Below are 14,480 nucleotides of genomic sequence, written 5' to 3' on the forward strand. Positions count from 1 at the left end.
ATCTTTTCTACAATAAATCACTCCCACAGCATCACATCTTACAGTAGTTTAGAGAAAGGATTGCTCAAGTGACCAGAATGACAACAACAGAAACAGGCCTCAAAGGTACCGAGTTACTTCATTTATTTTGGGCTGAAACCTTTTGATATGACACATGAGGTTCCACACACACAGACTGCATTTTTCCTTCTTTCTGTTTTGTTTCGAGCGATTCATTATTTAGAGGTATAACTAAAGCAGAGAAAAGCAAAGTCAATTACTTTGACAGCAAAATGTTTTAGATTTGGCTCGAGGCCTTTATCGACGAGGGAACGACAAAACACCGCGTTTGGGAGGATCAAATGCACAAACACTATTTTCAGTCATATCAGATAAATATTTAAAGAACCTCAATTTTAAACAGTGTCCCACTTCAGACTGAGATTACATTTAATCAAGAGATTCCCTCTCAAGTCATTACTGGATGACTTCACTGAAGCTATCAACTCACTGTTAATCTTTTATGGAGTTTATGTTTATTCTGTCAGAGGAAATTACTGAAGGAAACGAGTGAGAGGTCTGGTGGTTTTTCTATATATCTGTACCGACTCTGGGAATAAAACCTGACTGACATCTTCATGCATTATTTAGAGCTCTGACTGACGATTACTCTCGCTTCGCTGAAATAAATAAAATAAAGTTCAACACCGGCAAGTTATGACCTACTGAATCACAGGCCTATACACTTATTAAATTAAACTGAACATCATATTTTCATTTTAATAGAGACATTTTAACCACGCCTGATCAGAAAAAGGAAATGTGAATTTATGGAGCTGTGAAAACGTGCTTTTATACTGAAGGGGTCCAAACATTCCTGTGTTATTGAAGTCGTGCGCTCCTTGTTTTTAACCAGACACTGACTGACTACCAGCTCCAGGAGAGCTGCTTTGTAGTTGACCCCGACCTCTGACCTCTATGTGAAAGAGTGAAGCAGAGAGCTAATTCCCCTTCCAATATGAATCACATCATCACCAATGTCAAGCAATGTTCAGCCCTGTGATAAAGAACATTTTTAAAAACACTGCAAAAGACTCATTTCCATTTTGTTTTGTTCTTAGGTCAAATTACAAGACGTCACATCCTTTTACAGTTACAATGGTACTTACTAGCATACGGAAAATTCAATGAGTTAACAGTAATATATTGATACTTTACATCAAAATATAAAAAGGTGAGGACTGTTGCCATGTGTAATATCTTCATTGTCACCTTTTAAAAAAGCCTTAGCGGTAAAACTAAATTAAACTAAAGTTAAAGTGTGTTTAGATAAAGAAGGAGAGCTGCTCTACAGGGTCTGTGTTGACTGTTTATAGAATCACACTCTTTGACCTTTGAGCCACACCAGTCTTTAACGGTCTCTTCAGTATTTCTGCACGAGAAGTGTATTTTCCCTTGTTTTTGAGGATGTAAAAAAACAAACACGGGAAGTAAAAACCCTTTAACATCTGAACATTAAAATCCTTTCATTGTTTATCTGATTGAACTTGTTCTTTTACTTTCTTTGTATGTTAGATAATATACTTCACTGATGTATAAAGGTGTGTGTGTGTGTGTGTGTGTGTACCTCAGCCACTCTCTCCAGTAGCGGCTCCAGCCAGTGGTCGTTACATTCACAGTGAGAGTCCAAGAAGGTGAGGACGGGTGCCGTGGAGGCATCTGCACCACGAACCCTTGAACGCATCAGTCCTGACGGAAACATCAAAGATATACATTTAGAACGATTTCACCCCCAACCATTAACATGGGGGAATAACTGCATTCATGAAACATCGCTGAGATGTTTCTTTAATATAAAGCTTTCTTCTTCTAGCTACCTTCTCTGCGGTCGTTTCTCAACACGCGCACTTTTTCAATCTTCCCCAGCAGCGCTCCGTCCTCCGCTGAAACACACGCAAAGTACGTAATTACTCAATGAACTTATTAGGTTTGTTTAGTTGTACAATTTGTTTGCGTGAATTACTCACAATTATCACTGTAGTCGTCAACTAGAATGATCTCTTTGACCAAGTGAGAAGGACTTTTCTTCAGGACACTAAACCGGGAGGGAGAGGCAATTTATAGGAAGAAAAAAAAAACATATAAAAAATGTTTTCTGAAGTGGACAGCACACACACCATTCACCTACCTGACCACAGTCCGCAGCAGAGCAGAGCGAGCTTCATTGTGGAAGGTGATGACGACGCTGGAGGCCGGCAGGTCTGACTTCCACTGTTTATGTCTGCAGCTACACACACAAGAAAACCATCACAATTAGGGATGAAAAAAGGCAATAAAAAGGCAGAAAAGCATAAAAGCCTAAATGTGTAGAAATGCACAAACACTCCTACGCACAGCTGAATGTGTGAGGAAAGCTGCGAGCTGGAACTGCTCCCTAAACAGATTCTCAATACATGTACACAATAAATGGGATTCAATACACACACACACACACACACACACACACACACACACACACACACACACACACACACACACACACACACACACACACACACACACACACACACACACACACACACACACACACACACACACACACACACACACACACACACACACACACACACACGCTCTGCTGAAGCTGGGACTGACAGTGGGTTTTGAGAACCGCGGGGCAAAAATCCCATGGGATCGTGTACGTGCGTGTGCATGTGTGTTTGTGTGTGTCGAACAGAGACAAATCCTGCCCCGACCTAAAAGTGAAGAACATGGGTGATAGGACGCTACTGGAGCCAAGGGGAGGATGCATCAATCCTGTGGTAATGCCCTGTACACGCTATACATACATCACATGAGCAGGTGTGTGTGTGTGTGTGTGTGTGTGTGTGTGTGTGTGTGTGTGTGTGTGTGTGTGTGTGTGTGTGTGTGTGTGTGTGTGTGTGTGTGTGTGTGTGTGAATCCTGTTTCAAGAAATGAACCATCACCTATAATTTAAAAGACTTACTGCCAACAGAAAGTTTGGCCTCAGAGGCTTTAACACATACCAGATGTATAGTATGTGCTGTTTAAAGAGTACACTACATGTTGAGTGTATAGTACACCCTGTCATTGAATTGTCTGTGTGAATAGAGTGTGGGGTCCTTTTGTCACAGCACCACGACTGTCACAGCAGCACTGGCTTTAAAACCCTGAAAACAGACAATTTGAAGCTGCATCAATCTTGAATCGTGTGTGTGTTTTATAGCTGGAGAATTAAAGCTATACGTTCTTTTGATCTTGTGTTGAAAGCACAAATGAAGCAGCCTTGGCCTGAAAGCAAAACAAAAAGGCTGTTTGTTTTTTTGCTTCTGGAAAACCTTCACAAATCAGTGCTGCTGAATGCTGTGCAAATGACTCATCGCTACCAGATCAATAAGAGACACATCCCTGCTCTTTTAGCAGGCTAATGGCTCTAGCTGTCTAAGTTAGGTCAATATATCAGTGAGGCCAAACCACAGCCTTTACAAAAATAGTCTTTGAGTCACACAGTGTGATACTGCAGGAACCAAAGAAAACTGAATACGATGACATATTGTTGGAGGAGCAGCACAGTGTTGGCAGCACTTTCACTTATTTGTCTGTAAAGTTGATTTACAGCTAAACTCACAAATCACCAGGCCTCATATAAGGCTACCTGCTCTGCTCCATTTCTGGTTTTCATTCACAAAAATGTTCATTAAGAGTTGCATTACTTTGTCTTTATTTTAGTCAATTTTGGTATCGTATATATCCACCAAATCTTTCCGGATTAAGAAGCATGTAGCTACATATACAAACAAAATACACGGCTAGAGAACTGTGTAGAAATGGCCATAATGTTTCATCTTTAATGTCCGATGTGAAGCAATTGCTGCATAGCGATCATGTCCTTTTTCTGTGGTTCAATGTCACAAGAGTTGATGGAAATTCATACTGTGAAAATATTATAGCAAAAAAAAAAAACTGAAACTAAAACTGAAATTAATTTATGCTCATTATTATTTTATTACGGCCTGAGCACCGACGAAGTTGGGCGATGGCCCTATTGAAATCACTAAAGTTATTATTATTTCACGCATGGAATCGTATTTTTGGGGGCTTTATTATACTCGGAAACTCACCAAATTTAGCACGCTTATCAGGACTGGTGAAACATTTTATATTTTCCAACTCACCACCTCCCTCCTCCATCAACCTCACCCCCTCGCCCTCTAGCCTGTGGCCCACTGATGAAATTACTGCAGTATTTATATTTCCAGTATTAGTAACTGGGTGTCTGTGGCAACATTTCCAGAAAAAGTGCTGTTTTTCTACTTTGTATACACCGAATGCACACAGCTCTGAAAAATTACATGTTAGCAATGAATTTTAAATGCAGCCTCAAGCACAATTTATTTGTTTTCCTTCAAACAAATCAACCAGGACTCAAATCTTAAAGATTGCCAGGTTAAGGCTCGGTTGCACCAACAAGGATTAACTTTTAAACACGTTTAAATCAAGTTCCTTACAAAAAGTTAAGGGACAGACTATCAGTTGAGTTTTATGATGCTGCTGCTGAATTTCTTCCAAGATTCCGGTTCAGAAAGGAAACTGTTCTGGAGCTGAACAGGAAGTCTCTTTTTACTTTAGTGTGAAAAAGTGTTTTCCTTACGGTGCTGTAGTGCGTGTTTATTTCATATTATTTGGCCATATTGCTCCACTAATGCAGCCACAAGTTTTTCCTCAAAGACGGAGAAATTAGAGGTTTATTAATAATTTCAATTTGGGTAAGCAGGCGTCTCCATATTTATAAAACTTCTTCATTTTGGTTTAAACTTGGATTTACTGAACAGAGGTTAGTTTGTATTTGTGCGACAGAGCACTGCTAAATTCTAAATCTAGATTTACTCATTTTAAACCTAGTATTTCTAAACTTTTCTAACTATTAAAACTAATCTCAAATGAAATCCTTGCTGGTGCAACGCGGCCTAAGAGGAGTGAGGAGTCAGCAATAAAACCATTGTGAATCCCCATAACCACGAGAGGTCCTTGAGCATAACGTTGTAAATGAGCAGAATTCAAGATGAGCTGTGGACAGACGGATCTGATGAACTGAGAAAGCTTTGCGTTTATGTTTGAAATTATAAAAACAAATATGACCAGAATTAAGAGATTCACTGCTGCTGGCGCCAACAAAAAAAACTATTTCTATGAATTGTCCTCTGGTTCTGGTTAAGCTCAATAAAGAGCACCCAGGAAACACAACGGACTTATTGAATGAACGACCAAAGTGACAGAAGTCTGGTGACGAAATGTCTCAAGAAAATTCCACATCTCAAAATAAGCATGTTTGGGGTAAGACGATACCACCACACGCAAGCAACACGCTGCTGCGTTCACAGCATTAAAACCATTTGCCCTTAACGTACTTCAACATATTTATGCTTTATCAAAGAAAACCATGAAGAGTGACAAGAACGTTTACTCAGCAAAAAGAAAAGAAAAAAAAGAAAAAATATGCAGTTTATTTTTCGAGCATGACCAATATCCTGCAACATAATTAAGAAGGCAACAATAAAACATCGCAGACATAGAAATCAAATCACACTCAGTAAAATGTTATTCTAATGAAGGATCCAATTGATATTGTGCCATGATCTATTTTTTGTCCATTTAACAAACAGACCAATCTACAGCCATTAGGAGACGTTTTTTGTTATTTATGGAGCAGACGGTGAACAGTGCGGGTCTGCTCTGCTGCTGCCACTTCCTGGTTATTATCTGATAGACTACAATAGAGGGAGTTTCCAAGAGATTTTATCCAGTCTGAAAGCAAATAGTCCAATAGACAGGCGGCAATAACCGGTATGTACACAGACCAATCCCTGCAATTTCACATGCAACAATAAAGGTTGAGGACAGAATGACGCAGACAGTAAGTGTAATGATAGAGATACATACTGGTCATGTCTCGTATCAGGCACAGCTCTGTCCATACGGAGTTTGTCGCTCTCCACCTGGTTGAACTTGTTCCTGGCGTACGGATCCTGACCAGGTCGGACCACCGTGGCTCCAACATACAGATCCTGGTCAAAGTCCTGCCAGCGCACCTTACCTGGAGACACAAACACACACACACACGCACACACAGATAAAGCACACGGCCAATAAACGTCCATAGAAGTTAGACGGACACACTATTTCAGTGTCATTCATTTGTGGTTTAACTGAGATGGAAAGGCTCAGAAATTCCAGATATTCCTAAAGTTAAAATAAAATCCAGACTCCATGATCACCATGTGGTAATTTGGAAAAAATAAACCGTGTGTTTGGTGAACAAAAACACATCATTGTACCATGTTGCTGACCCTAAAGTTGACATGTTCCAGGATTGATTTATACTTATTTTTAGACTGTATTGTCAAATACGTAGATAATGAACACACTGGTTGGAAAGAAAACAACTAACTTCACATGTCTTGTTAATGTTTCATAAAAAACAAATCGTACGTCCGACTTTTAATTTTAAAAAACAAACACACATTCTTAGTGTGACAGTCTGGTAGAATACATAATAAATAAACACAGCATATCCCAAAATAAAAGCTGCCACCAAACATGAAGTTGAAGTTCACAAAGGCTGTGTGTCTCAGGAATGAATGGGATTATACATCAGTGGGAATATGAAATGTAGGCAGCAGCCTGGCTGATGCAAGAACCCTTCATGACTGACAGGAAGGAAACCTGGCTGCTTCAAGCTGCTGCTTGACAAGGCGACAACATGGCAATGAGGAAAGCTGACATGAGACGTGTGCTGCTTATATGAGAAACTGTGCAGAGGACAAGGCCAGACTACTTTAGGAAACACAAAAGAACATTTGCTATGCACTGCACCGAGTCAGAAAATAAATAAATAATCCTACTCATTTCAGCCATTTACTGCAGCCTAAAATATATACATTTAAAAAGCATGAGCCATTATCAAAACGCACACACACACTGAGCACAGTGTGTCTGTCTGTCCAGATTATGGAGATCATTGCGCACTAAACAGAGAAAGTCGTCATGTTTAATTTCACACTTTATCACCGACTACCGAGACACAGACACACACGAATAATAATGCAACTAATTAGCCGGGTGCAGCTGCTATGCTAATGACTTGTGTTAAGCATATGGCAGTGTGAGATTACACTATCTCTCAGTATGGACGAGTGTGTGTAGAGACAGACAGACAGACAGAGAGAAACGGAGCCTGACGAGGAGCAGAGAGAGAGTGTGCGTGCGTCTGTCCTGACAGCATGTGAATGTGTCTGGCATGCTAATTGGCTGAAGCTCGCTATGATCCGCCGGCGACTGTACATAGGTGTACGTGACAGAGTGCGTGATGTCCTTGCTGATATCTATGTTTAGTGGCAGCAAGCAATTATATGTAGTGAAGTTAGTGTTTCAACTTTGCGAGTGTTTAGCTGAGACTTTGAACATCTTTATCTCACACCGTCTCTTTTCAATCCTCCTTTTCTTTGTCTGCTGAACCACTCAGCGCAGATTAACTGTCCGGCCTCTCACTGGGATTAATCATTCAGTCATTCTTCCAATGCTCTCTTTAGCAGGTGACTTTAGCTGGTGCTTGTTGTACTTGGTGTACTGGTGAAAGGTGTGGTCTGAACAGTTTGCACTCTCCCTCTGCTTCTCGTCAGCGGGCCGTTTCCAACCACAGCTGCTGACTGCTTGTTTTTGTTTTGTTGCAACACTTTCTGGAAATCCCTTGACGCTGTCGTGTTTCCAACCGACGGTAGCTGGCAGGCTCACCCTCGATCTGTACTGAACCACGAACCATCCGCCCAACATCTCGGAGAACACCAACGCTCAATGTGCACAGGGTTGATTCACTCACTGAAAATGATCCAAGAAAACCGTTGAGAGCAATTTAACGCGCTGCAGACGCAGCATCATTGGTGCACGTGGTGAGAAGTGAGCCCATTCGCACCTGTATAGCTACACCCAACAGTGATGTCACGGTGTCCTGGAGTACACTTCTACATCACTGCAGCAAAGTGACAAGTCAAACCATCGGAAGTCGACAAAACGAGATGTCTTTTTTAGGAGGTTACTCTTGAAAGTGGATTCATTCAACAATCCAAACACAAGAAGAGCTGAAATGATTAGTAAACCAATAGATTAGTCAATTGACAGACAATTAATCAGCAAATATTTGATATTCAATTAATCTTTTAATATTTATTTTAACTCTGTTGTCGCTTAGAAATTCTATTAACGATTGAATCTCTGATGTGGTCGGATGTCACGTCTTACAAACTTGTTTTGATTAAGCAAAACCAGGAAGTTGTGATGACCATTTTTCACTATTTTCTGAGATAGAATGTAGATCAGCAGATTAATTAGTGAATATATAAACTTTGGTTGCAGTCCCAAACACAAGGTCCATCTGCTGCCTTTGTCCAAAGCCTTCAATAGAGTTGCCATCACAAAACAAAAAGAGAGGAACTTTGGTCGTCTAAGGGGGTAGAAGACCATCCTCCAAACTTCTGTTCTGTTAAGCTTTATTTTTAAGGCCAAGAGGTTTGGGTGACTGGTCAGGATGTTTATGTGTATGATGTCAATAGCATCCATGATCGAGTTTATCATTCAGTGTCTGATTCTCAAGGCAAGTTCAGTCAACCTGTCTTGAATAAAAATGATCTAACACACTTTAAAGAGCCTTGAAAAACTCTGAGAAAAACAGTTTCTCAAATATTCAATTTAATAAGGTTGCATTGCCATGTTTTAAATTCAATGTGCCACAGAACCACAAACTGGAGACATGCAAATATTCTGGTGACTGTTTGAATTACAAAGAGCCTTGATGCACTTCTCAACAACCTGCGCTTTCACTCCTTCACGCTCCCTGCCGCCACTTTCTTTCATGACTTTATCATCCGTCTTTTTTTATCCCTCACTCTCCCATTCTCCTTCTTCGTTCTCCTCTTCTTGCGTGTGTGTGTGTGTGTGTGTGTGTGTGTGTGTGCGCTATGGCTGATGTTGTGATACGCTGCGGTTGCTGTAATCCTGTAAAGTCACCCTGAAGATGAAATGCCCCCACTTCAACATTCAAATTGGATTCCATTTCCAGCGCTGGATCAGATAAGAGAGTGTGTGTTCAGCTTTCGCAGGTCACGGGCTTGTGAGGGAGGGGCGGCTGCTTTGAGTCGGGCTGACGATGAGAGCTGAATGAGAAATCGCGGCTCAGATGCTCCGTCTGCTGGGACTCTCCTGCTCTGCTCCAACACTGCCGGACTCGGAGACAATGCTCCTCAAAGCCGGGGTGGAGACGCATCGCTGGGTTTGTGGCGAGATTACAATGAATGCAGGAATTATTTTTGGATAGCTCCAACATTTGAAATTTGCATCGCACCGCTTGCTGCGTTGAATTATCTTCCTCTTTCTCTGTGGATGTTTCAACATGGTTAAAGAGAGTGTCCATGCTCTACCGGTTATAAAACTATGCCACTGTTTTACCACATCTCAAAGAGGAAATGATTATGGTTGCAGGAACATGACGTGGAATGCTTCCTGGATACATCCCTGTGGTGTTCAGGGTCGGCCATGCACATGATTCACAGCTGGGATGCATTCGTCCTTTTCCTCCAGTACAATCTCAAGCAGAAACAATGAGGAACGGAACTGACCCGACCCGGAGGTCTGGTCAAATATCCTGACTTTGAAAATGAAAAAAACATATATTTGATTAGCTCCTTCGCTTAAAATACTCAAATGAATATCCTAAGAGCTAGTACCTCATCCATTCACGTCATCATGTGGTCATGTGGTTAAGGCAGAGTGTGGTTGTAGATGAGACAGTTTGGTTTCCTGTGTCCGTGTCATGTGGGTTTCACCCCTTTAGGAGACGAGCAGCAGGTCCTGAGTCTATTGACTCCAATGGGAACAAAGATTATGACCGATTCTTTCGTTCCATTGTCACCAAAGTAAATATTGGACCCAATTTCTCACAAGCCAAATATCTTCCGAACATTCTGACACTGAAATGGCATTTTTCAAACACACAAATCAGAATGAGGAAAAAATTAACTTTGATCAAGACCTCTCTCTGTCTCAGCAACATACTCTGCCAGGTCTCACAACACAAGTTGGCAAACTCCCTCGATAACTCATTTTTGTAATGCTGCTAGCTGTGTAAATGTCTATGGTTGGCAAAAGAAAATATAAATACGTGATGCAAATATAACCCAATCTGCTTTCATCCATCCACACGATGCTCACAACAAACGAGGCGTCCCCACTGAGGAGACAGGAAATGTATACCATGTCAAACTACTGGCTGAGTTTGTAATGCGTCATCTTTGTTATAGAGCATCTTTGGTTGTAGTGCATGATGGGTAGTGAAGTTTCCCACCTGGCGGCAGAGTCTCCAGGCCGTGAGTCTTGTCGTCAGACAAGTGAGCTTTGCTCCTACTGGATAAGTCACTGGTGCCCCAATCATCCTGAAACAAGCAGAGCAAACACACACACACAGATGAGCAATGATGCACACAGTATAATCTGAAAGCAAACAAACAGGAGAGCAGCTGAGACACATCTCATCCAAGACACCGGAAGCGGTTATTTTTTTTGCATTTTGGCTGTAAAATGTTCAGTATTATTTAGATGATCACACTGTAAAAACAACTAATCTTTTGTCTTAATGTCAACATACAAATTTCACATGACTTTAACTCTTTTGACCATTCGGTTTCTTAGCTTGAAGAAAACTAACATGATGGAAACTTTCTCTTTAAGATGAGTCGTTTCTTTTCATAATAATAAAACCACATTAGACTAGAGTCTGCCTCAGCTGAGTCCACACAGGTTTAGGGCCGCACAGTCAATCCAATATGACCCGCATCACGATTTTAACTTGGCACGGTTCATTTAACGTGATCGACTGCGATACTAATGTTTAAATTGCTTGCTCCGCTTATAGAAAACTGCATATCAAATCAAGCACTTTCAAAACTAATTACCAGCAACTCCTTTCCTGAATGTTGTGTCTGCTATGCTACAAGTCTGCTCTCTGTTGTAGACGGGTGAAACATAAATGCACTGAATTCAGGTGGAGAAAAACCTTATTTTAAAGCTAATATTTGTTCATTAGCAGGAACATAGCACAACATGAAAGTGAAAGCATTTACTCTGTTTATTTGTATGTGAACGTACAATACAATCAACCGGAATAATCATGTTAAATAATCGTGATCTCAACATTGATGGAAATATTCGGGATTATCATTTGTCCAGCGAACGTGATTCTATCGCCGCGAGAACAAATCAAAGCGTCTGGCAGAGCACTGAATAATTAAATCAATTCATACACACGTCTTAATCGCATTCAATCATAGATTCACTCACCCACAGCCAGATAATCAGACTGAGTACAAACACTTTGTTTCACTTCCTTCAACGATTGAATCCTTGACAAGATGTGTGCAGTGACTTGGAGGTCTGGAAGCAGACAAAGTCATCCCTTCTTTCATTCACTCACCCTTTCATTTGCTCCTTTTATCGGGTCTTCATTCATTCACTCCACCGGTCCTTTGAGAGAGCACAGTTCATGGCCTTCACCATTTACACAAATAGACAGACGACCGAGCCATCCCTCACCGTGTCCATTTATGTTCCCAGTAAAACCCACCGGATCGATACACTGCGAGGCAGAGTAATTAGTGCCATTCATTCGCTGTCCAGCCTGCTGCCCTTGACTTGAAAACTATTGTCTAACCCCATTTGCTCTGTAGTTCCCTTTCACCTTCAGCCTCTCCAAAACGCTTTATTGATCGGTTGTCACGCTGTCAGCCAATGACAGTGTCACATTAGAGACCACCGCAAAACACGATTCAACATTTCTACACCTGAGAGAAGGGAACACATTTTTTATTTATTGGTTTATGCTCGTTAAGCCTTTGCATTCACTTCTGTTTTTTTTTGTGACTCACATCATTTCACTCTGTGCCAGCCTTTCCTTTCATCTACTGTGGACAGTGCGTCAAGCTGCTTTAAAAATATACCCGTTGTTCAGTGACTGGAATAAGATTAGATTGTCCACCAACACCTACAACTACTATAAAAAACCCCTACATAAAATCAATTTCTATATGCGTTCATGACAACTGAGTGAACAGTCAAATGGTAATGCTCAGTGTAGGATGAAAACTAAAGCTGGCAGTATGCTCTGCTGCAGAAATGCAGTTTGACAGCCTCTCGGGGAGAAACAGGACACGTTTTCAAGTGAAATAAAGCTCCAAATTGGCTTTGGACTTTTGCTTCGCTGAGCTATTTTGTCTTTCTGACGTTTTACGGTCAACTCTTGTTGAAGTTTGAAGGCTCTGCATTTTGAGCTGGTTATAAAATCTCCTCCCCAATCTTAATGCGTTTTCACTGCTTCAGAGTGACGTTAACACGCAGCGAGTACACTCACATTTGCATTGTTTACGGGTGGTGTGATTATCAATTGTTGCAGGTGTAAGTATAACACCACTCTAACATGATTGTAAGAGCCTTGAGCAATAACAGACACCAAATTAAGTCAGCTAAAGTGTGTATTTGTGTCTATCAGATCAGGTTGATCACATCCGTCATGTCCTCCGTCTCCTCTGATCCTAATCAAGCTTCCTCCGCTTCTTAACAGAGTCGACACTTCAGCCATCATTAAGTCGTTTATTTACACCTGTGCTTTTCCTGCTGAGGCATTTAAAAAATGTCTATAGGCCATTACAGCAATGCTGCAGCTGGCACACTTGCATGTAATTAATGTTATTAGCAACACCTGTGTTCTCTATTAAAGAAGCATATCAGCTACATGGGAGCACTGCATCATTTGAACTTATAGCTAAGCCATAATAACAACCGAAGTTTACTTCCATTGTACCAGCTCCGTGTAACTCCAACCTGCTGACAGTCCACCACGTTTTGAGAGGTACGATAGTTTGAGCAGCTGCTCTCAATTTACAATAAATGTATGAGAACATTTAAATGACAGACAGCTGGCTGAACAAGCACCCAACAGCCTGTTGAATATCGACGACGTGATTTTGATCGTCTCTCAACACTCAGCGGTACAGTGATGATGCCTTGCACACCGTTTCTTTTTCTCTTGACTGGCCAGATTTAAAACATCATATGAATATGTTAAAAATGTTAATGAGCTAAATTTCATTTGGGAAATAAAAATCAGTTTAGAGTCCCACGCCTTTCGTTCGCTTACAGCCTCAACGCGCTCATGAAGAGCTGGGAACAGATCGACGAGTAATTTTCCCCGCTGTGCTTGTAAATGCCAAATATTTATTTTATGACTGCAGCTCTAGGTTCCACTTTTACTCCTTTTAACTACAGTAATTCATCAAATAGCTTTTTTTCTTTTAATGACCAGACAGGTAAGAAGAACAAGGTGACGACAGTAACAAGAAACTGGAGCTCAACACGATGGAATAAAAGTCAAGAAGAGCGAATAAAAAAATAAAAAGGTAATGTGAGAGAAATTACATCTGCAGCCGTGCTGCTGGCTTCCCCTACAACGCCCCCTGTGATTTATGGGTATTGCAGTCCATCACAGATCGTATCGAGAAAGAAAGCATTAGCAGAAGACGACAGCATTGCGGTGCCTTAAGGATCAGTACGTATGATTGATCAACAAATGGTTGCTGCTATAAATATGACTTATCATGGATTGAAACGTAATATAAAAGGGTAAGTAGAGAGCCGATGGAGGAGAGATATCTTTATAACTCGCATCACATGAATGGCTTTGAAAACCTCTTAGTGATAATGGTCCCAGCCGGTATCTGCCTCTCCTCCAAACACAAACATGATTGATTAAAACTGTGCACACACAAAAAGAGACAAAAAACACACACCCTGAGCTACAAACAGAGATACTGGAAAACTAAGACAGCACGGTGTTTTAAGCGTTAACGCCTTAAAATTCCAGTTTCCCCATTTTTTCCCCCTTCAGGTGTCTGACAGCTTCATTCATTCTGCGGCGCCTTTAGGGCTGAGCAATATGTCAGTATCCTCATACAGCAGTTTGTATGATCAATAACATTTTGGGGAAATACGCCTACTTGTTTGTTTACAGCGTGATGGATTAGATTGATACAACTCATGTCTGTGCGGTAAACATGAAGCTACATCCAGCCGCTTAGCTTAGCGTGACGGCTTGAAATAGGTTGGAAACAGTTAGCCTAGCTCTGAACATTTAATTTTTCCCCTCCCGAGTCCTTCCCCGTCCGTATCTTTCTCCTTCTTCTCATCTCTCCGTCCATCTTTCTGTACCTCATTCCTTCCTTCTCTCGGTCTTTCACATCTTTTTGTCCCTTTGGCAACCGTTTGCAGAGTATGCCATCTAACAGATGGTCATGACACATACAGGCAAACAGACACACTTCATACACACATTGAATTAAAAGAAACACACACACACACACACACACACACACACACACACACAC

General features: G+C 41.1%; 1 protein-coding gene across 1 annotated transcript in view; it reads right to left on the reverse strand.

Moving 5' to 3' along the window:
* galnt2 (UDP-N-acetyl-alpha-D-galactosamine:polypeptide N-acetylgalactosaminyltransferase 2) overlaps positions 1 to 14,480 on the reverse strand; it is a 49,855-nt gene that overhangs the window by 13,409 nt on the left and 21,966 nt on the right. The window contains exons 2-7 of the mRNA XM_079162949.1: positions 10,394 to 10,481; positions 5,941 to 6,094; positions 2,168 to 2,266; positions 2,007 to 2,074; positions 1,857 to 1,922; positions 1,607 to 1,728 (exon numbers count right to left, since the gene is read on the reverse strand). Of these exons, the coding sequence (XP_079019075.1) occupies positions 1,607 to 1,728; positions 1,857 to 1,922; positions 2,007 to 2,074; positions 2,168 to 2,266; positions 5,941 to 6,094; positions 10,394 to 10,481 (597 nt within the window). The remainder of the gene's footprint in view (positions 1 to 1,606; positions 1,729 to 1,856; positions 1,923 to 2,006; positions 2,075 to 2,167; positions 2,267 to 5,940; positions 6,095 to 10,393; positions 10,482 to 14,480) is intronic.

This window comes from Pholis gunnellus (assembly GCF_910591455.1).
Source record: "Pholis gunnellus genome assembly, chromosome: 1".
Lineage (NCBI taxonomy): Eukaryota > Metazoa > Chordata > Actinopteri > Perciformes > Pholidae > Pholis > Pholis gunnellus.